Raw genomic sequence first — 20,666 nt, forward strand, 5'->3', positions numbered from 1 at the left:
AATAATAAGTAGAGAACGTAATTTATTTTGTATATTTATTTATACAATAATCATTATAATAAATTATATGTATATATTATATATATATTTTTTATTTATATTTATATATATAAATATTATGCATATATTAATGATAATATATTATATATATATATATTTTGCATAGAAATAATATTTGACACAATTCTGACTGAGAGACTGGCTAGGAGTGCTAGGACAGAGTTTCACCGACTTATTATGATTCACACGACAATGAAAAAATTTATGCTCACTGCACTCTTCAACTTTTTGTTTTAAGTCGTCTCGAACAAATCTCTATATTTCAACTTTACTCTTTGCATCTCTGCATACCTATATTATCTCTTGTCCACTAGAAGATAGTAAAGAATAATCTATTTTTGTTTTGTAAAGATTTTGATTAAAAAACACATTTGAAGTTGGATAAACATATATTGATGTGAACAAAAGATAAGTATTATATTTAAAAAATGTTCTATCAGTATCATATTCTTAGATTTGGCATTGTATGAATTAATTATTAGAAGAATTGGCACATTGTTATAGTTATGATGAGCTTATGCAATACTTTTTATAGTTTAAAAATAGGAATTCTTTGCTATCCATTAATGTACACAGGATTATTTGAACCTATATCTTTACATTAGTCATTTATCATTTCCTAAGAGAACATACGTTTCACATTCAGCTACTTAATGCGATAATCGAGAAATTATACAATAATTAAATGTATTAAATAAGAGGTAAACAGTTTTACTATACACGTACATTGATTTTTTACTAATAACTAAGTCAGATCGCCCAAACAACAGCTTTTATTACTATAACAGTTGCATACTCACGCTTATAGCGTCATTGAGCTGATTTTATTAAATTTATTTGGGATGAAGTAGCCATCCCCGTTATAAATTAAAGATAATAATGTAACTGAAGATTCCTAATTCGAGTGATTTCATCTTATATGATATGCGCCATCTATAAAAATACAGACAGTCACTAAAAGTTTTGTGAATCTGTCTAGAAGCACTGCTTACTAGAAAATGCATCACGCAGAAATAACTAAAATTCAGCTTCTTACAATTAAAATCATATATATTAGCATTAATTTTCATATACATCACTACTCGAGTGGAACATGCTGTAGTATTATTAAGTCTATACAGTTTCAACAAAAACGTTACAGACATCTCTAAACCTATTCTTGATAATCTTTTAAAACCAAAAAATTATCAAGATCTTGTTTCTCACACGAAAATAACTATACGGGAGGCGAGTGAAGACGTAGCATACGAAAAAGTAACTACTGTATATAAACACTTCACTCATTTCTCGTTTGGCTGTCTTGGACATATTTTTTTTTTCAGCAAATCGCCAAGTTTTATCCACTGGTTAATTTAAAAATCAATACCTAATGCAAAATATCCTGGCATTATTTATCTTCGTTCCACGGTAATATTTCCTAAAGTATCCGAATTGTACAGCTTACAGAGTATATCCGTAAAAATGTTTAAACTTTCATATGCACGATGTGCGAGTATTCAGTAAATTGTTTAACATATTGATGTTTCTCATTGCATATATATCTTATATATTTATCTGTTTCATTAGGACGCACGCCGACTGAACATTTTAATACACTCTATATCGAGTAATAAATAAACGAAACAAAATAAGTAAAAAATCTTATACATAGATGCTTATAAATTTTCTCTGTACGTAGTACTACATGTTTGTGACTTACGTATCATCATCAAAAGCCAATCATAAATAGCTATATATATATATATATATATATATTACAGAGATTATGTAGCGCAACAACAAAGGACCATCTAATAAAAATATGAATTTCAAGAATCTTAACGACTTACAGGCGTAATTGGAGGACGAAACATGATTATTTGGCAACTTTACCAGGTATTTTTTTTCGCATCGTGCTAAAACGCAAATCTTAAAACTTGCGCAAATGTACAATTATACTTATATAGAAAAATCTCCAGGGCCAATGTCGTCTTTTGGACGGAAAAGGAATGAGATTAATGGCAATTCAATGGATCTCTATCGACTAGCAATAAACTTATCGCGCAATACAGTATTCATAGTATTGGCGTCTACGAATTACCATATTCGACATTCGTTTACATTGGCAATCACTGCTTGGAATGGAAATTTTTCAACATTGCGGGTCGACCGTTAAAATACGTGATTTTCAAAGAAACGCGGTAGAAAAAATAAACATAATCACAGCTGAGTTGGCAGACAGGCAAGCAGGTAAGCGTAGCATATTTCTTTAAATGCGTCTCTTTCAAAACTCTTCTTTTCCTTTTTTTTTACTGTTTCTCTGTTTTTCTTGCGGAAAAATTTCCTAAGTGTGGTCGATGCTTCTTCGGATGCTTCTCTCTTAGCCTGCCGAGCCCGTTTATTATTGACAAATCGAATCTTAAACGTAATCATTAGTTCCAGGACACGTTAGAGGTTCCTGAGCCTTGAAAAAAAGCGAGAAAGAATGTTATCAGTTGAAGATGAAAAGTTTGAAAAATGTAGAATTATATCAGCTGTTATTGAAGTGGCGAGTCTTACCTCCTCACCAACACTGGCTGGAAGAGGAAATCTGTTCTTTTGAAGACTGAACTGGTCCTCCGTAGTCTTCCTGTATACAGGATTGTCGAAATTCATACTGGTTACGTTACGATGGAGATAATGCCTGTAGCAGAGGACGGCTACCAATGCGAGGAACGACAATCCTAAGGACACCACACCTATAACTATCCCAGCAACCAGGCCGGGATCCGCCGAGTCTCTCTCAATTTTGGCACCATTTTCTCCAGAAGTTACCGGACCTAAATAATTTTATTAGAGTTTGAGCAAAAGTTTTTCATACATTTCACGAGGATAGTTTTTCAATGACGCTATACTTCATCCATAAAGTAATTCAATCTTTATGCGGTAAGTGATATATATCAAGTTATTCATGCTACGAACTTACTGGGAACTGTAGTAGCAGCCACTGTTTGAAGTCTTTTGAATGGTAATGGCTTTTCCCGTGTCGTAGGAGCTACTGTAGTTGTAACGGCTGTTTCATGCAACATCGATGTAAGAATATACGGAAGAAAATTAAACAAATCATAAGAAAGACAATACCAAAAAGGATGCTAAGAAAGTTTATACGCTCAATGTGATAAATTAGGAAATAATTGGATGGTAGAGAGAAAGAAATATCAAGGTTTTTAAAGAGAGAAAATGAAAGAGGAAGATTTGAGAAATTTCGTAATCTGCTGATCATGCAAACAATCGATGCATCAGAGTTTGCACGACACGCGACCTTGAAAAACTCACCGTTTTCGACACACATAAGTCCATCAGGCATCAGCCTGAGGCCATCCGGGCAAGCGCAGCTTAATAAAGGTGACCTAGAGTTAATCTTAGGCGCTGGCAAACATAGATGGCTGCAGTGTCCATTTACTGCTTGGCACTGATTCATACCGTCAGGTTGTCTGTACGGATGATACACGTGCACCGCCATAAGAGTGTGAAGGGAATATAATGGCGTTACTGAATCAATTTCTTTCCCAGTAAACTTGTTTGCTTTAAATATGGTCTCTTTGTCCCAATCGGTCCAGTAGACATAATCCTCGAAGGTGGTAATGCTGAATGGATGTTTCAGTGTTTCCAAGGAGTAAAGTACCGTTCTTCTCCCTGAACCGTCATAATTACAGGAGCCAATCATGTTTAGCTTAGCATCAACCCAATAAACTTTTCGGCCAATAAGATCCAAAGTGAGTCCATTTGGCCATTTTATATCGGTACTGATGATTACCTAGAAGAATTTCCAAAGGCTCAAAACAGAGATCTTGCGTAAAAATGAAGAGTTTATTCTGTGATCTGGTTCATACCGAGCGGTGCGATCCGTCCATCCCAGCCCTTTCAATTCGAGCTTCGTCACTCCAGTCCGTCCAGAACATCCAGCCTTCCAAAGGATTCACAGCGATTGCTCTTGGTTCCTGTACTTGATCACTTATCAAAGTCTTTCGCATGTTCCCCTCGAAGTTGGCTAGCTCTATTGTATCCTTGCCGGAATCAGTCCAATAGATATGATTGTAAATCCAATCGACCGCCAGTCCATCAGAGGCAATCAACTCGTTATCAATAACCACCGCTCTCTCGTTCCCTTCGTCTATCGGGGCTCTAAAATCATTCGCACAAAAAGCTCTTACTGCACGTACCGTCCCATTGAAAATGATATTGCTGAGTGCTATATGGTTCTCATTGTGACTTTACTCACTTGTAGATCTTTCTCTCGTTTATATCCGACCAAAATATCATGCCAGTGCGAAAAACGAAATCAAGGGCAGCAGCCATTTTGGTATTATTGACGATCGACGTCATTTCTCTTCTATCCAAAGCCACTTTCCTCACATCGTGTTTCCTGGCGAATAGGAGGCTGGCGTGACCCTCTGCTGCTTTGCAGCGCGTTGGATTTCTGGGATCTTTGAGGTAGCCCGGAGCGCAACTGCATTTGAAGGTTCCTTTCTGGTTAAGGCAATACTGCGAGCAGCTTCCGGGCTCCAAGCATTCATCTACATCTTGAGGGTAAGACAAGGGGAAAACAATTAATTTACCTTATAATCATCTATATATATATATATAATCCAACAAAGCATTCCCATTGAACAAATGGAGCAAACGCCCAATTGCCTTCTTTGTTTTAATAAAGCAATCATAATGTAATGCTTACCATCGCAGGTACGATTATCGATCAATCTGTATCCAGGGTTGCAAGCGCATCGATAGCCTATCGGTTGGTCGATGCAAACTTGGGAGCATCCACCGTTGTTCTTTGAGCACTCATTAACATTGCAGAGTGCTTCGTTCTCATCTTCCCAGCCATTACAGTCGGGCTTCTTGTTGCACACGCTCTCCAAAGATATACAGGAACCTTCGCTACATTGAAACTGAGTGGCCGGGTCGCAGCTAGGCAATTTATTAGTGCAATTCTTCTCATCGCTTTTGTCTTCGCATTCAGCATTCCCATTGCAATACAAATGACCTAAATCGGATTAGAAATATACCCATGAGGCACAGTTTTTTAATTAAGACTATCATCCACTACCCTCCTTCCTCTCCCTCTATACTATACTGTCGGTTAATAAACCACTGAAAAAATATATGAACCTGCACCGAGATTATTATTGCTAGAAAGAGAAGGGAATAAATTTACCGGAAATACAGGTACGACGGTCGTCGCACTGAAACTGGTCTGGTCTGCACGTTATGTTCTGACATCGCTCGGGTGATTCGTCGTCGCCATGCGGACAATCCTTGCCACCGTCGCACACCCAGTTTTGAGGTATACAGGTCACGTGATCGTTGCAATTGAATTCTTTTTTATCGCAATGGCTCGTATGTCCACTGCCGAATGTAACCTGCGAATAAAAGCGAGGGGAAATAAAAGCGGTGGAATCTGCCACAAGGTTCTTCCATTAAGCCCTTTGGCATTTAAAAATATAAGCTTTCGATCCACGTTTGCAGAAAATAGGATGGCAAGCGCGTGGAACAAAGTTGATAGATTTGTGTATTTGCGTCAACACGGAGTCGCTCTCCGTTCGTGCTTATTTTTGGCCGGACTGTAATAATAATTTATGAGGATAACGTTACCTCGCATCCAATTTCATCGGCGTCGTTGGGACAATCGAAATCACCATCGCATCGCCATTTGGCAGCTATGCAATAATTGGCAAGGCAGTCGAACTCGGTGTTCGGATTACAGGAGACCGGGGCGCAGTCCTTCTCGTCGCTCTTGTCCCCGCAGTCGTCGTCGTGATCGCAGACCCACATCTTCTGTATGCACTGTTTATTTGCGCAGGTAAACTCGTCCGACCTGCAAGTCTCGTCTACGGCCAAGAAAAATCCTCCTTTGTAATACCACCTCTCTATCGCTTTGAACGGTGCATTTATCTCGCTATTAATCCCCCGTGTTCGGGTCAATAGCGAAGACAACTTTGCGAAGACAGAAAACTATACGAGAGAGCCAGGAAGAAAGCCACAAGAACGTGTAGTAAACTATAATCCATGACATACATAGATCAAGGGGGGGGGGGGGAGACAGATACAGAGAGAGAACAAAATTGGCGATTTGCATCGTCGAATATTTGCCGGGTGTATACGCACGAGGGGGGGGGGGGGGAGGCAAACAATAGAGAAAAAAACAAAAAGAGAAAAAAGTACAAGAGAGATTCATTCCGTCGCGATGACGTCACGCTGTTCGTAGCTACGAAAAGCCATGCGAGTGAAAAGTCGAGCAATTCTATTGGGATAATTAAAAGAGAATTAAAGAAATATTTTTAAAAGCAATGTGTACTCGTTTGGAGAGTTTTTCGTTTTAATGCAAGTTAGTCAGTTTTTTGTTCAGTCTGTGTGAGTAAGCGTCTAGCGGAGATAAATGTATATATGAGGGGGAGGGGGAAGGCGTGCGCGGTGGATGCAGCAGGGACGTAATGAAAAAAAGGAGGAGAAGTTAAAGTACACAGAGTGAAAGAGAGAGAGAGAGAGAGAGAGAAGAAGAAGCTAATAAATATAAAAAGGGAAGCGTTAAATGGTTGGATGGTGGTCTATGGGAGTGGTAAAGGCAAGAAGCTTTGATGCGTATTAAGAACGATGTGGTATTAATATTGCGGACGGGAAGCATTCGGATGATGGATGGAAGTGTTCGGAACGTTTCCGTAAGGTCCGTTTGAGGTATTCTCGATGAGGCAGGCAGTGTGCGGGAGAGCGGGCCAAAGGGAATAAAAATCAAGAGAGAGAGAGAGAGAGAGAGAGAGAGAGACGTAGTGTTAGAGAAAGGGAGAAAATTACTGCAATCAGCCTCGTCCGATCCGTCCGTGCAATCAGGATTCTCGTCGCATATCCAGGATAGCGCAACGCACTCGCCATTTCCCGAGTGACAAGTGAACTGTTCAGCCGTGCAATTCTTCGTGCCTACAACCCACCAGAAATCGATTGATTCGATGCTTTTCATCGTGGATCAGCGCACATTGGCATCGACAAATTATATACACATATATACAATACCTATATGTTTATGTATATATACAACTATACATATATGCATATTGATATTTCGTCGTGGCTATTATGGATAATCGACGCTTATCGAGCATTAATAACGTAGTTGCTCTCTCCTCTATGTTGTTTCTGCAGAGAGAAGCGTCATTAAGCCAAACTCTAAGCCTCTTGGAATAACCTAAGATTATATTATACTATGTACTGCTGTAATATTCACGTATATATATATACAAATATATCATTCAAACGCAGCTGTCAACACCGCGAAATAAGCTGTGTCCATCCTTGCTATTCCACAGCAATATTTTATAAATGCCTGTTATTACGTATTTATATATACGTTTAAGTAGCTTTTGGTACGGATCGGGTTTCAAACTTTTACCGGATTATTTTTGTACGAAAAATTTCAACTCATCGCGATATTACTCGTGGATAATGTTATTATTACTATATATATATATGTATATAGCGTTATAATGTTTCTCTTATACGTTATTCTTTAGAGTCTCGTCGTTCGGAGTCTAAAACCATACTACTGGGGGTGCGAGGATGGATTTTAAAAGCTTTTCTCGTCCTCTGAACTTTTGCCTTGTTGAGCACCGAGTGCCCACGGAAAATTAGTAGTGGTCGTCGTTGCTGCTGCTGCTGCCGATCTATATATATATATATATATATATATACGTAGTTAGTGCACGAGTGTGAACGTCGCGTCGGTACATGGGACCATACTCTTTTTGCCTTTTTCTCTATACATACATATATATATGCATCATGTACTATATATAAGTTTGCCTACGGTTCCAACGGGTTTCACCGAGGAATATCGGGATTTTTTCGATTGTAATTTTTGTCACGGCTGTCTCTCCTCCTGGTGGTGTCTTCCGCCTCGAAAGCTGTCCTGCAAAGAAAACTTACTGCGACAGTTTTCCTCGTCTATACGGTCCGGGCAATCGATCATACCGTCGCAGAGCCAGCCTCTTGGAATGCATTCCCCGGTGCCGCACTGGAACTCCGTCTCGCTGCACGCTTTAGGCCCTTTTGTCATCAATTCGTTACGTATAGTATAATAATAATGAATTTTATGTCAATTCTTATAAAGACATTATTTCTATAAATACAATATTTTATCAGCGTCCTTGAATTGAAAAAATTATCAGTAATTTGCAATATTTTCTTTTTATCACCAAACGTCTCCTCTATTCTTGGCCCTCCGCTCTGCTTTATTAACATATTGTCGCGAATATCAATCGAATTATGTATAATATATATATATATATATATGTAGTCGGAATAATTTAAACCTACGGTATATCTTTTACTATATAATCGAACGGAGTTCGGTTTGGCTTCCCGCGAGTGCTCACGCGCTTATACGCGCAATTGAGCAATACTATGTATCAATCTATTCCGGTATCACTCTCGCAACTGCGTATTAATCGTACTAATTATATAATTCGCATCAAAATCATATCCCCCCTCCTGCCACCCCAATTTTTTTCACACTGCGTTTCGTTATCGTTAAAAAAGCCTCGTTGCACAAAATGTTTATGTCGGTTCTTTCGTTTATTTCTTATTATTATCGCGAACGAAACACATAGTATAGCGGAACTGCTGTATCTGAAATTATCGTGACTCGCTCTCCTTATCAATTATATGAAATACGCACTGGAGTTGGATCGAGCAAAAATCTGCGTAATTGATTGAACTGCGTAGGGAGAGAGAGAGAGAGAGAGAGAGAGAAACGATAAAAGATTAGACTAAAATCGGAGCGAGAGAGAGAGAGAGAGAGAGAGAGAGAGAGAGAGAGAGAACGGAGAATTGACGTTTCGCGCGTTTACAACACGAAACATAGGAGCGACATTTCGCGATCGTCCAAATCCCCATTAACCTTTGACGCGCAATATTTCCATACGCGGCCATTGTTTCAGATTCGAAGCGGAAAAAACACTACTACTCGTCATTGTTAGCCGCGTTAATATTGAACATTTTCATTCTCGTTTTTCAGACGTAAAACTCGCCCGGCGGACGTTACTCGATGGAGCGCGCGCGAGCGCGAATTCCTAGTCAAACTTTTGCCCATTTTCATAGTTTTCCCGCTTACAAAATACCGCGATTATCCGTGCAACACTCTTTGCGTCTTTCAAAGAACCCCCTCCCCCTTCGTCTCGATTACCTAAATCGATCAAACACGAATTTCGTCCGGGAAAAAGGAAAGGAAAAGTTACGCCAAGACCAAAACTTACTTATGATTTGCTCTTTTTGGAGAAAACTCGCAGCTAGCGAATTCCTCCGGCAAGATCCAATCCATTTTAGCAGTAGAGCGGGATTACGCTTTAAATTTATTAGGAACAGACGGAATATTATTATCAGAGGGACTAAATTCGTCGGAATTACATTTGGATAATTGCAATTTTCCTTTATTCTATAAAAGTTGATTCGCCTAATATATATATACATATACATAGTAAGTGTATAAAGAGTAATTGTCGGACGCGGAGCGCAGAGTGTCGATCGACGTGATAAAGGACCAATTGGATTTTATTATGAAATACCATGTATATATATGTATAGAAAGAGAAAAGAAATAAGAGAAAGAAGCAAATGGCACTTACTGCAAATGGTTGGATTCTCGTCGGATTCATCGGAGCAGTCTTTGTCGCCATCGCAGTGCCAGGATTCCGGTATGCACTTTCCATTCTTGCATTTGAACTCCTTATCCGTGCATTCCCTGGAGGCTGAAATCCCAAGATCATCAATGCCGTGTGCGTAATTCGCCAGGAAGGCGAAACTCGCTAATGCGATTAACCAGCGAATCCCGTAGGAGCTCATTTTATCGATTGTTTCGTTCAACAGAGGGATCGGAAAAGAAGAAACTGCAGCACTTTCGACCTTTACCGTCTATCACCCTCTCTCTCTTTCACCGAGCCGAAAATACAATTAACGGAAAAACGATTCTCCTATATATATTTATCGATGAGTTCCACTCGGTATCATTCAACCAGGCCAGTGGGCGTTCCTTTAACCCCAGGAAGAAGTAGAAGAAGAAGAAGAAGAAGAAGAAGAAGAACCTCGGGGTGAATTGTCCATGTTGCACGAAGAATTCGAAAAAACCCTTTACGTTGCTCTCATCGTCGCCGCGCGTGAGAATCAGGACACGCTTTAATTAAGGGAAGTCTCGATTTTCCAAACTCTGAAGCTTCCTTCCTATTCCTTATACTTATACGAGAGAGAGAGAGAGAGAGAGAGGGAGAGAGAGAGGGAGAGAGAGAGAGAGAGAGAGGAAAAATAAAAGAGGGAAGATTGAAACGTTTTCCTCTTAATAATTGGGATCGATTGGCGCGAGACGTTTATTCGTTTGGTGATCCGACGAGACCAGATAAGATCGATCGACTCGCTCGATCTTCGAGCGTTGGCAGACGCGAACGCTCCATGTAACTTTGTCCAGCTTTTTCTTGCCCCCCTCTCCTCCCCTGTTTACTATTTATACTATATATATACATCCGCGCGCACTATTATATCAGAGACTATAAATGCAAATACAAGAGCACACGTATACACAAGCGCGATAAAAATTCACCAGCACTGCATCAACACTGACGAAAAACCTTGTCCATTTTCCCTTAATTTTCCTTGCGCTATTTCAACGTCCCTCTCTATTCAAATTCCAGGCAATTCTTCACACAGGATAATCACGCGATTCCACAAAGATGAGATAAGATTTATCCGTTGAGAGGCGAGGTCCTACTCGATCTTCTCTCGTAGCAGCCTCCGCCGTCAGGATGCCCTTGTAGTAGTACTCGTACTACGCTTGCTCCTTATATATAGTATACCAATACATATAGGCAAGAAGGAGAGCAGTTTTTCCACGGTAGACAGTTGAGCCACGATTTGGGACGAAATGCAGGAAAAATCTTACAACACACTTTACTATGCTTATCTCGATGAAAGTTTCATCGATAAAAGTCAACGCGAGAGAAACGACTGGTTTAACGCTGTCAGAACTATGCCGAAGGATGATATTTCTCCTCTCTTTTAGTCTCTCGTGTATATATAGTAGTATCCTTTTTCCAGGACGACAAACGAATTTGCTTGGATATTTGCAGGAGGTGAAGTCTGAGGAGGAGGAGGAGGAGGAGAGACGAGTGTGCTTGCTCGCTAGCTTGATCTTCTCGCAATGGGAGCCACGGATCTTGTAGACTCGCGCGGTGCTAACCTGCCTCTATATATACAGATCACTCGTACATACGTGATACCTGCACACAGGTGTACGATATGGAGCTGCTTCACGCACGAAAAACCCTTCAATCCAAGGAATTCTCAATTTTCCCAATACTTTCCTTCTCTCTCCCTCTTCAATACGCATATATATATATATACTAACATTCTGCATCCCCCCCCTCCCCACCCCTCCTGATGCTTCTCTACAAAGATCGTGCACCATAAGAAAACTTTATATTTTTCAATTCCTCTTTAATTCCACTTACCTTGCTCTCTTTCCTTCTTTAGGTTATACCGCCTCGAGGAAAAATAAAACACGCTCTTTTCAAGCGAAACTTTAATTCATCCCTCTTCTTATTCTACTTCTTCTTCTTCTTCTTCGAAAATATGAAATTATTGGGTATAACCGCGACATGATACTATTCCATGTTCTTCCGCTAATTATAATTTTTACGTCAGTTCGCCCGTCGAGCCAGCGAGACACGCCAGTTTATTTGACATTCGAGTTAAATGAATTCTGGTCGAATTTGTTCTAGCGAAAATCAGGGGAAAAGCCGATACTTTAAATTTTAGTTTGCCAACGATAACGATACCAAGAGGGATTCAAATTGAAATTTAATACAATCACGGTTAATTTGTAAGATAATTGAGTTGGACGTTATTATAAAACGTGTAATTTTATTAATAAATGTCTGCAGTGTGATGAATCGGGTCATATATATATATATATATATATATAATTCAGGGATTTCACGTGACAGTGGAGAGTAAAATATGCAACGCTCGAAAGGTTGGTCGATCCGATGGAGGATAAGACGGTCAAACAGGCACTCAGGTGGCTCGCCTAATTAGGTTTAAGTCGAGCTCCAAGGTGGCCAAATGTGCGCATCGACTAAGCAAACGCGCACACACACACGTGTATATATACATATATAGATATATACCGACAGACTGTCCCACTGGGAGCACCCAATCTCTCGCATAAATCATTTCCCACCGAGCAGAAAAAATATGAAGCACACCGATTGAAAATTGACAAACAATTTCATTTGGCAAACGTCTCTATATTAATCGGGCGCTTCGCTTTATTGATGCACCTCGTCGATTTTCCCGTTATAGCCAAAGATCTGCTTTATGAATAAGCATCCATCGAATCTTGAATAATTTTCCAGATGGATGGCCCAGGGAGCATTGATATACGTACAGCAGTGGCTGTTCACGTTGATTTATTATTACAATGGAACGAACGGAGCGACAAAACTTCAAGCCGAATCAAGCCTGGATCTCGACGCGGCTGATTCTTCAGCAACAACGTTAAATCCAGCGAAACATTTGTTTTTGCAACTCGGACAAATGCAAATTATTGCGAAAAACGGCTCGACGAGATTTTCGCGACGCGAGGTTTTTTCTTTGATAAAGGAGCAGGAGATATATATACTATAGGGTTGATGTAATATTTAACGAGATGGGCTTTTCCCCGTGATAAAAGAGGAAGAGTCGCTGGTGACGCGGGGCTAGATCGACGTTTTTATGTGCACCGGTGTACGAGACCAGGTGTGTATATAGATAGTGTGCCACAACTGAATTATTTTTGCAAAAACTTTCAGTCTAACCTAACCTTCTTCGTGCGATACCACGGTTGCACGGGATATAATTAAGTATCGCCATGGTAAAAGAGAAACGAACGTAGTCCGGACAAACTGATGCAACTGTTGCAGATTTTACATTGGTTGTCCTCGTATTACAAGACGCGAGAAAAAGCGAGCGTGGAACAAAGGTGACTGACGAATGTCAAAGAATTCAGCTCGCGCTCGTTTAGCCAACTATCAATCGAGTAATTGCTATGATTACAAGCAGCTCAATTATCGTAACTAGAATAGACGCCACACTGGGCGACATGTATGTATATATATATATATATATATATATAAAAGGAGGAGCTAGGAAAGCTGATGATGCAAGCGGAACGAGGCTCGCTCGACTCGAGAAAGTTTTACATCCTCTCAAGATTCCACATATCTCTTTCCGTTGTAAAAGGTTTTATTTGGCAAAATGCGTTAGTTGAATTTCCTCTCGAGGAACAGCCTTTCTTTATAGAGGAGCGTGGCGAATGTTACTTTGCAAAATGATTCAGAGCCCGCCACGGCTATATCCAGTAGATTTAACACTGGGCCGTGAATCGTGCATGCGCATCCTGCCTGCTCCAGCCATCCTGGAAAATCATCAAAATTATGGCAACGTTAAACTTTAAGGATGAAAACTTATTATTTTGCAAAGCGCTGTATATATGCTGTGTATATATACGTATAACGTAGCTCGTATATATAAATCTGCTTTAAAATTGTTTTATGCCAAGTGAATAGAGCACTTTTTTCATTTAGCCGAAATAGCCGTTGATTCGCTCAGGTGTCCTCGCGAATAATTTATTTTTACGGATGCAAGGATCGCGTGAATTACTGCATGGGAGACAGCAGTCCGACAGCTGCGCTTACCCTACTTGGAACAGAAGGAGTAAAAGAGAAAGAAAAAGAAAAAAGAAAAGTGCTTGCCGAAAATGGTCCTCGTGAGAGAATTCATGCTAGACGGTGACTGCAGCCAGCGACTGAAATTATTTGTAGAAAAAAATTGCTTCCGTGAGTATAGTAATACCAGCAACAAGCAAAAAAGAGAAAGAGAGTGTAAAAAGGAGAACTGGTTGAAAAATCAGTGGAAAAAGGCCAAGCGTGTAAAATTGAAAGTATAGAGAATAAGGATATATATATATATATATGACACGTTAGACTTGTCACAGTTTAATTATCTCTATCCATAATGGATTTCTTCCATAATTTTTTCAACACTGGCCGCCTGACATAGTAACAGCGGAAAATTTTGCTCTCGGACGATGAATCGGATCGAAACCCTCGGAGATTCTCTATGCAGAGAGCAAGAGGAGAGAGAGAGAGAAAGAGCTTTGGAAAGATCCTTTCTGATAAAGTTTTTCCGTCGGATCTCTGTCGTAAAGGAGGAGCTGGAAGAAACTAGCGGAAAGTAAAATTAGCATTGCTTGTTTCATCCGATCCAAGTTTTCGTTGAAAATAGCGAGGATTCCGGATAATTCTCATCTCTCATCGGATTGGCCGGGCTTCTATTCAGGGCAAAGATCGCAATTAGCCCTCGGCGGAGCATCCGGATGGATGGAATTTAAAGAATACTGCAGCGCGATGGATGGTTGCATCGCATTTCCGCTTGGACGGCAATCGGAATGCATTTTTCAGGATGAGAGAAGGGAAGTGTGGGCATCGCACGGACGACGGACGGACGGACAGAGTTGTCTATTGGTCCGAATGGTATACAAGTCTGATGCAAGATCGTTACGGCGAGAGGTGATACCTTGGTACCTACGCTCGCGCGCGCGTTTCCTTGTTTCCTCGCCTGCTCCTTTCCAACAGTCAACTTATTGTCGCAGACTCGCCGATTGGCCTAGTATCGCCATTATACAGTCCTTCGCACCGATTTATTCCATTTCTTTCCGTCGTCCACGCACAACCTATATACGCGACAATCTAGCGAAATTATGGCAACAAGGACGCCTGCTTCTTTCTTACCCTATACATATATATATATATATATATATACAGATTACAAGACTTTGCGGAACCATTCTTGTAAACCTATACTTAATGGCCATTTTCACACGATACGAAAAAAATTAACCAATTGCAATAGCAAAGCGTTTATTATACATGCACTTGTACTATATTATTACAATATATTAACGAGACTTATTGGATTCTGTAAATCTATATACTTTGTATATATATATATATATACGACGCTATTTATAATCCTGTTTGTTCGGTATCCGCTAATAATCCGTTTACATCATTCGCATATAAAATATGAACAGCAACTATTCAACGCGCTTCGAAACGGATTATCCAATGCGTACATGTACACATAGTAGAGGATCGATCAGTTTATTACAATTAATTAGACCACCGAATGATCATAACGCGAAACGTTAATAGACTGCATCGATATATTCGGGGAAATTTTGCTGGAAGGATTTGAGACTCAGCTTGATGAAATTAGGCTGTACAAATTACGATTAGCCGTACATAACTTAAATAATGAAAGACCGTTTATAAATAAACGTTGGCCAGGGTGTACGCATGCAAAACTTGGCCCTGCGAGCGAGCTAATATTCACGCCGTAAGTTAAATTTTTAATTAGCGCTTCGTTCCACACACGGAATATTAAATGGGAAGTTAATTAACAATTTTGTCTACCTTCGCGTTATTATTCATTACTAAGTGATTAAATTTGTGCTTGAAGGGATGCGTCCTATATAAAGGGAGAGGGTGGGAAGGGTCGATGTCATATATATATATATATATATATATATATAGAGCGTAGTGTAGATTTATCGCGAATAAAAAATTGAATAAAACGAAGCAAGAGGAAGAATGTATATATTTTGTATGAAGCTTCCCGTTATTATCGGGTAAAAAGTGATTTATTGCTCGTCTCGTACTTGACCTATTGCGTATAGCGTGAATCACTTGAATCCTCGAGACCAATCGGTATGTTAATTCGCAGATGGCGCCGTACGTCAATTTAATCAAAGAAGCATAGCTGGCCCATGGATGGTTGGGGAGTAGAAACTATTACTTATTAGGGTATTAATTCGAATCTCCCCGATTATCTCCCTTCGAACGTAACTCGCGGCCCTTTTGCGTTATTTATCCGTGTCGCCGCGTGTTACGTCATCCTTCTTAAAAAATAATAGGCACAATAAATCACTTATCACAAAAGAAATAAATTTATGGCTTGCTTTCGTGAGAAGCGCTCTATTGGCTGGGAATATTTCCTGCAATATAGTTTAATAACGGAGTGTGCGAGAGAGAGAGAGAGAGAGAGAAATTAACGCTGGACGAATGGTTATAAAAATAAACAATAGAAGGGAGAGTGTACGCGCGAGAGCCGAACGAAACACTGCGCGCAAGTGTGTCTGTCTATATACGCGTAGACGCGAAGCTTTTCAGTATTCTACTACGCTGTACTTCCATAGTGGTCTCTATACGTCTTTATTTACGCGTACCAGAAAATAGCACTTGAACGATGCAATGAATCCACGTGACCGAAATAATGATGAAAATCAACAGCGAGAAATCTCTCGCGCAGTTCGGTTCACGATGTAAACAAAACAATGAGCTTGGGAAATCTTTAGCTCGCGTCAAACATAGAGCATATTTTCGCAACAGTGGTATCGGCTATAAACAAGAAAACAAGTGAACATTGCCGAAATTGCGAGAAAAGAACGTTGCGGCATTCTCCCCCAAGGGCTAATCAAACTTTTTCCATATACAAGCACATATTCGCACGTATGTAGCTATGTATATACGTTTCCTGATAATTTTCGCGGTACTCCAATTAGCAGTAAAGAACAAGTTTTTTTGTTACTTTCACGAAGGCAGGATTACAGGTTATAAACGCTGAAAGGAGTAATTTTCACGATTGATTATAAATTAAACAAACACTTTTTGCCAGGATCAATTATTTTAACGACGCTAACACACGCACAGAGTGATATTAAATTTCCTCGCCTTCTTTATTTATTTCATTCATCGAAAATGCATAATGAAAAATAGAGATTTGCGTAGCAACGTATAGTTTCATGCTCTCGTTTGCATATTTCAATAATTAATAGCCATTGGCACAATAATCTATCGAGCCAATCGCGTAACTCAATTGAATAATCCAGCAACTTTTAATATCGTTAACCAATCGTTCTTCGTATATCGTTTACTCCGCTCTATGATATTTAATAATGAATCTTTTTTTGAAATCGAAAGTGCAGCGTTGAGTGTTGCTGCTAATAGCTGACGATAATATTGAATAAAGGCGGTAAAATTGGAAAGTAGGGCAATGGAGGAAGCGACGGTCTTGCTACTTGTGTAGCACATAATCCAGAGGGAGAGAGAGAGAGAGAGAGTTTAGCATCGTATATACATTCACACAAGATACCCCACACGTAATGTATAGCACAGTAGATATAGACGATATTCCTAGAGTCGAAAGGGCGAATTTCGCTGTTCTCTCACCTTTGCACTCCAGAGGACTCTCGTCGGAGTTATCTCCACAATCGTCGGACGCATCGCATACCCAAGAGATGGGAATGCACTTGCCATTGCCGCAACGAAACTGCTTCAAGGGGTATGCGACTTTACCTAAAAGCAAACAAAACCGTGTATATAACGACCTTACACAAATATTTAATTTATGTTTACACACTGGCCTGCCAGCCTCCGGCCGTACACATGCCATTCAACCAAACGCCAATGAAAACGATAATCTCCAACAATATCCGTCCAACCTTTCAAAACATAACATCTTACTTTCATAGCCTTTGATCGACAAAACCAATTCCATCCTCAAAATGGGTAGCTACATGTGTGTACGAAGAATAGTATGTATCCATGCTATTATTATTCTTTGAAAACCTTTTTTCTCCGGTTACTCCCTACTATTTATTTCGCATATCCCGCCTTCTCCAGCTTTACCTATACATTTTCATTCTCTCGAATTATCTCGATAGGTGTGAATGGAAACGAGCTATGTATTTGTGAGTTTTTCTACGTCTAAAAAAGATAGTCGAGCGTCAGCATTGAGATAAGATCCTTTCTAAGAATGGCAAAGTTGTGAGAAAGGTGTAGTAAGGTTATGTAATAGCGCGCCGAGTGCCGGTCATGCACACACTGACCGGTTTTTCTACGGTGGTCAGCCGTTTTTCTCATCTCTCACATTGCAGCTGCCCCCCCCCCCCCCCGCTAACCTGGGTCCACACTATTCACAAAAGTCCCACATCTTTGAAAAAGAAAACCCCAGTCAAAAGTAAATTTTTATTCTCGCATTCTTTGGCGTTTTATTGCAACTCGCACCTTCGAAAGCAACCAAGTCCCTATTACAATCAAATCTAAATACAATATCCACAGCTGACATTGCACAAACTAGCAGTGTATGTATATCGAAGATTCATTCCACGTTGTCGTGCAATGATAAGACATTGTAAAAATTTATTAAAAGTTTACAGAATTAATTCTTGCTGTCTTAAAGGTATCAGTTGTGCGTGTGATGAAATTAGCCAAACAAATATTACTCCAAGCAAATATTTTGGTTGAAGACACATAGTTTTACGAAACAATCTCACAAGAAGGAATTGTACCGTAGGGAATTAGACGTTACGCTTCGTACTTTAATATAATCGCGGAAGTAAGAACGTGCGGAGCTTCTCTTGCCCTTGCAGGTAAAGAAGTTATAAACAAGAGATATGTTTGATCAGAGGGGTTAGAGGGGTGTGCAAATGAAAGAGCGAATTTAGAAAAGAAAAAAAAACGAAAATAATGTGATCCACGCGTTAGTGAAAGAGTATTGTAATAGAAATTTTGAAGACTCACATTCCGTTGAGAAAGCATTAGCCGCCGAGAAAGCAGCGAATCCTATGAGTAAGTGCAGCACGAGCAGCGACGGAGAAGTTAAGTAACTTCGCCCCATAACAAGTCTCTTTCTGTGTTCGCGTTCGCACCCCTTTCACGACTCACTGATAAGGACAGCGCGATAATACTGGGCCCAAGCGTGGTTGGTCGGTTAGTTCCTACGTAGGTATATTTACGAGCCAGTCCCACCCCGGCGTCCGCCGGGGGATCGATCAACAATAACAACAAAGCCCGAACCGCGCCACTTTTGATTCACGCTCGTATCTCCCCTACCTCTTTGCTCTCTCCACTAATGACAAATCAGTTCTGTCCTCGCATTTTTTCTTCCACGAGATTCACCAAAATTCATTCGAGTCACACTGCGTCTGGATCGATCCAAATTCAAGTAGGCCCGACTCTGACTCGCCACTGCGAGCCGTTGGAGATGCGAGCTTGTGACTCTATGGGACGACGATGGTTTTTCTGATCCCTTTAATTGTCTAGGTTGATCGCACTGTTAAATGAGAGCCGCTGCGGGATGGTCGATTGCTAGCCAGTTTCATTCCGGACCACGTTGATTTATTTGGGCCGAGTCGTGGTGAGACGAGACAGCAGAAGTAGGGGGAGGGGACAGTAAAAGAGAATAGAGAGAAGCAGACGAGACAAAGTGTCTCTATCGTTGCGAGAGCTCTCTCTTTCTCTGTCTCTCTCGTTCTCTCAACTGTTGGGAATCAGCGAGTACGGGAAGACGACGGTAACAATAACAAGAAGAAAAACGGGAATCGGAGCACGCGCCAGTCTCAGTTTCTCTCGCAATGGTCCGTACAGAATTGCACTTTACGTTCTTGAACATCTGCCCCTCGTTCGTTGTCCCTTGGCATCTGCCGATCTGTCGTCAATCGTCATCAATGACTACTCGAGCGAAATGGCGATTAGTAGAGATCGAGAGAGAAAGAAAGAGACAGAGACAGAGAGAGAGAGAGAGAGAGAGAGAGAGAGAGAGAGAGAGAGTGAGAGAGGGAGATGAAACGATAGTAGGAAAACTATATTCTTAATAGCCCGGGAAAACTCTCACTGAATATAATAACGAAGAACCGAGCGAGGGTGCTACGAGAACACTCGGTGAAAAATCCAATAGAGACCGGGTTTCCCCACGAAAGCTGACTAAAAACTGGCCGAATGTTGGAGGATATTCGGCTCGGGTGGCACAGGAAAACCCTGGGGTGGATACAGAGGGGGAGCTCTCGACCCGTATGTACGTATACACCCTCTCTGTCCAATCTCTGGAGCAGATCAAAGCTTCCCGATATCAGACCACGCGGTCGCTCGACTCTCTTCTCTCTCTCTCTCTCTCTATCTCTTTCTTTCTCCAACTCCTTCTTCGCCTGTCTAGAATTCTCCGCTGAATATTCACCTATCACTTGCGAGGGAGTACTTCCGTGTTGATCACGCGATAGACGCCAAGAACACGACTATTGTCTACTTTAATTTGACAATAGTGAAAAGGCGCGATTAGAAACACCTGTCGAGGACGATAGCGCGAAATCCGAATGAGAAATACGTTGAAAAAGTGGTCGACAGCCAAGAGTGCCCGCCCCGTGTGTGCGAGCACCTTCGCTTCGTGTCTCTCGATGTAACCTCCTTCTCACTCTCTCTCTCTCTCTCTCTATCTCTTGTCTCCCTAACGTATCCTTATTTCTCTTACAGCTGCGCTGGCGCTTTGTCTCTCTTTATCCGCGCGCGCCACCGCCGTCTCCGTTCTCCCTCCCACTTCTAACCGTACCTCTCTTTCATCTCTGTTCCTCATTCCTCTCGACGCCAATCTCTCTATCCCACACCCTCTCACCTATCCTTTTCCTACCCTCTCTTTTTGTTCCCCTTAACGTCTCTCTTTTTCCATCCATACTAGCC

The 20,666-nt window shown here is 40.7% G+C and overlaps 1 protein-coding gene across 4 annotated transcripts; it reads right to left on the reverse strand.

Moving 5' to 3' along the window:
- Positions 1–16: 16 nt before the first annotated feature.
- LOC136780135 (very low-density lipoprotein receptor-like) lies at positions 17–20,391 on the reverse strand. 4 transcript variants are annotated; one of them, XM_066738265.1, is made up of 14 exons: positions 20,170–20,391; positions 18,738–19,667; positions 17,385–17,510; positions 9,693–9,815; positions 6,871–6,993; positions 5,674–5,909; positions 5,237–5,441; positions 4,754–5,065; positions 4,301–4,601; positions 3,912–4,203; positions 3,355–3,835; positions 3,005–3,091; positions 2,599–2,858; positions 17–2,503 (listed from the first exon to the last, which is right to left on the reverse strand). In XM_066738265.1, exons 2-14 carry the CDS (start codon positions 18,832–18,834, stop codon positions 2,459–2,461), a joined length of 2,688 nt encoding a protein of 895 aa, XP_066594362.1. In that variant the 5' UTR covers positions 18,835–19,667; positions 20,170–20,391; the 3' UTR covers positions 17–2,458. The 4 variants fall into 4 exon arrangements, with proteins under 4 accessions (XP_066594362.1, XP_066594363.1, XP_066594364.1 ...); XM_066738266.1 differs by lacking the exon at positions 6,871–6,993 and adding an exon at positions 7,996–8,115; XM_066738267.1 differs by lacking the exon at positions 6,871–6,993.
- Positions 20,392–20,666: the final 275 nt, after the last annotated feature.

This window comes from Prorops nasuta, unplaced genomic scaffold (assembly GCF_024137725.1).
Source record: "Prorops nasuta isolate Cenicafe-Biocafe unplaced genomic scaffold, Cenicafe_Pnas_1.2 PNAS00018, whole genome shotgun sequence".
In the NCBI taxonomy this organism is placed as follows: Eukaryota; Metazoa; Arthropoda; class Insecta; order Hymenoptera; family Bethylidae; genus Prorops; species Prorops nasuta.

Coding starts and splice junctions, on each gene's coding strand:
- LOC136780135 (XM_066738265.1), bottom strand. CDS start 18,834: ATGGGGCGAAGTTACTTAACTTCTCCGTCGCTGCTCGTGCTGCACTTA. Junction 17,511..18,737: donor TAATGCTTTCTCAACGGAAT/GTGAGTCTTCAA, acceptor GTTTGCTTTTAG/GTAAAGTCGCATACCCCTTG. Junction 3,836..3,911: donor TGGACGGATCGCACCGCTCG/GTATGAACCAGA, acceptor AAATTCTTCTAG/GTAATCATCAGTACCGATAT.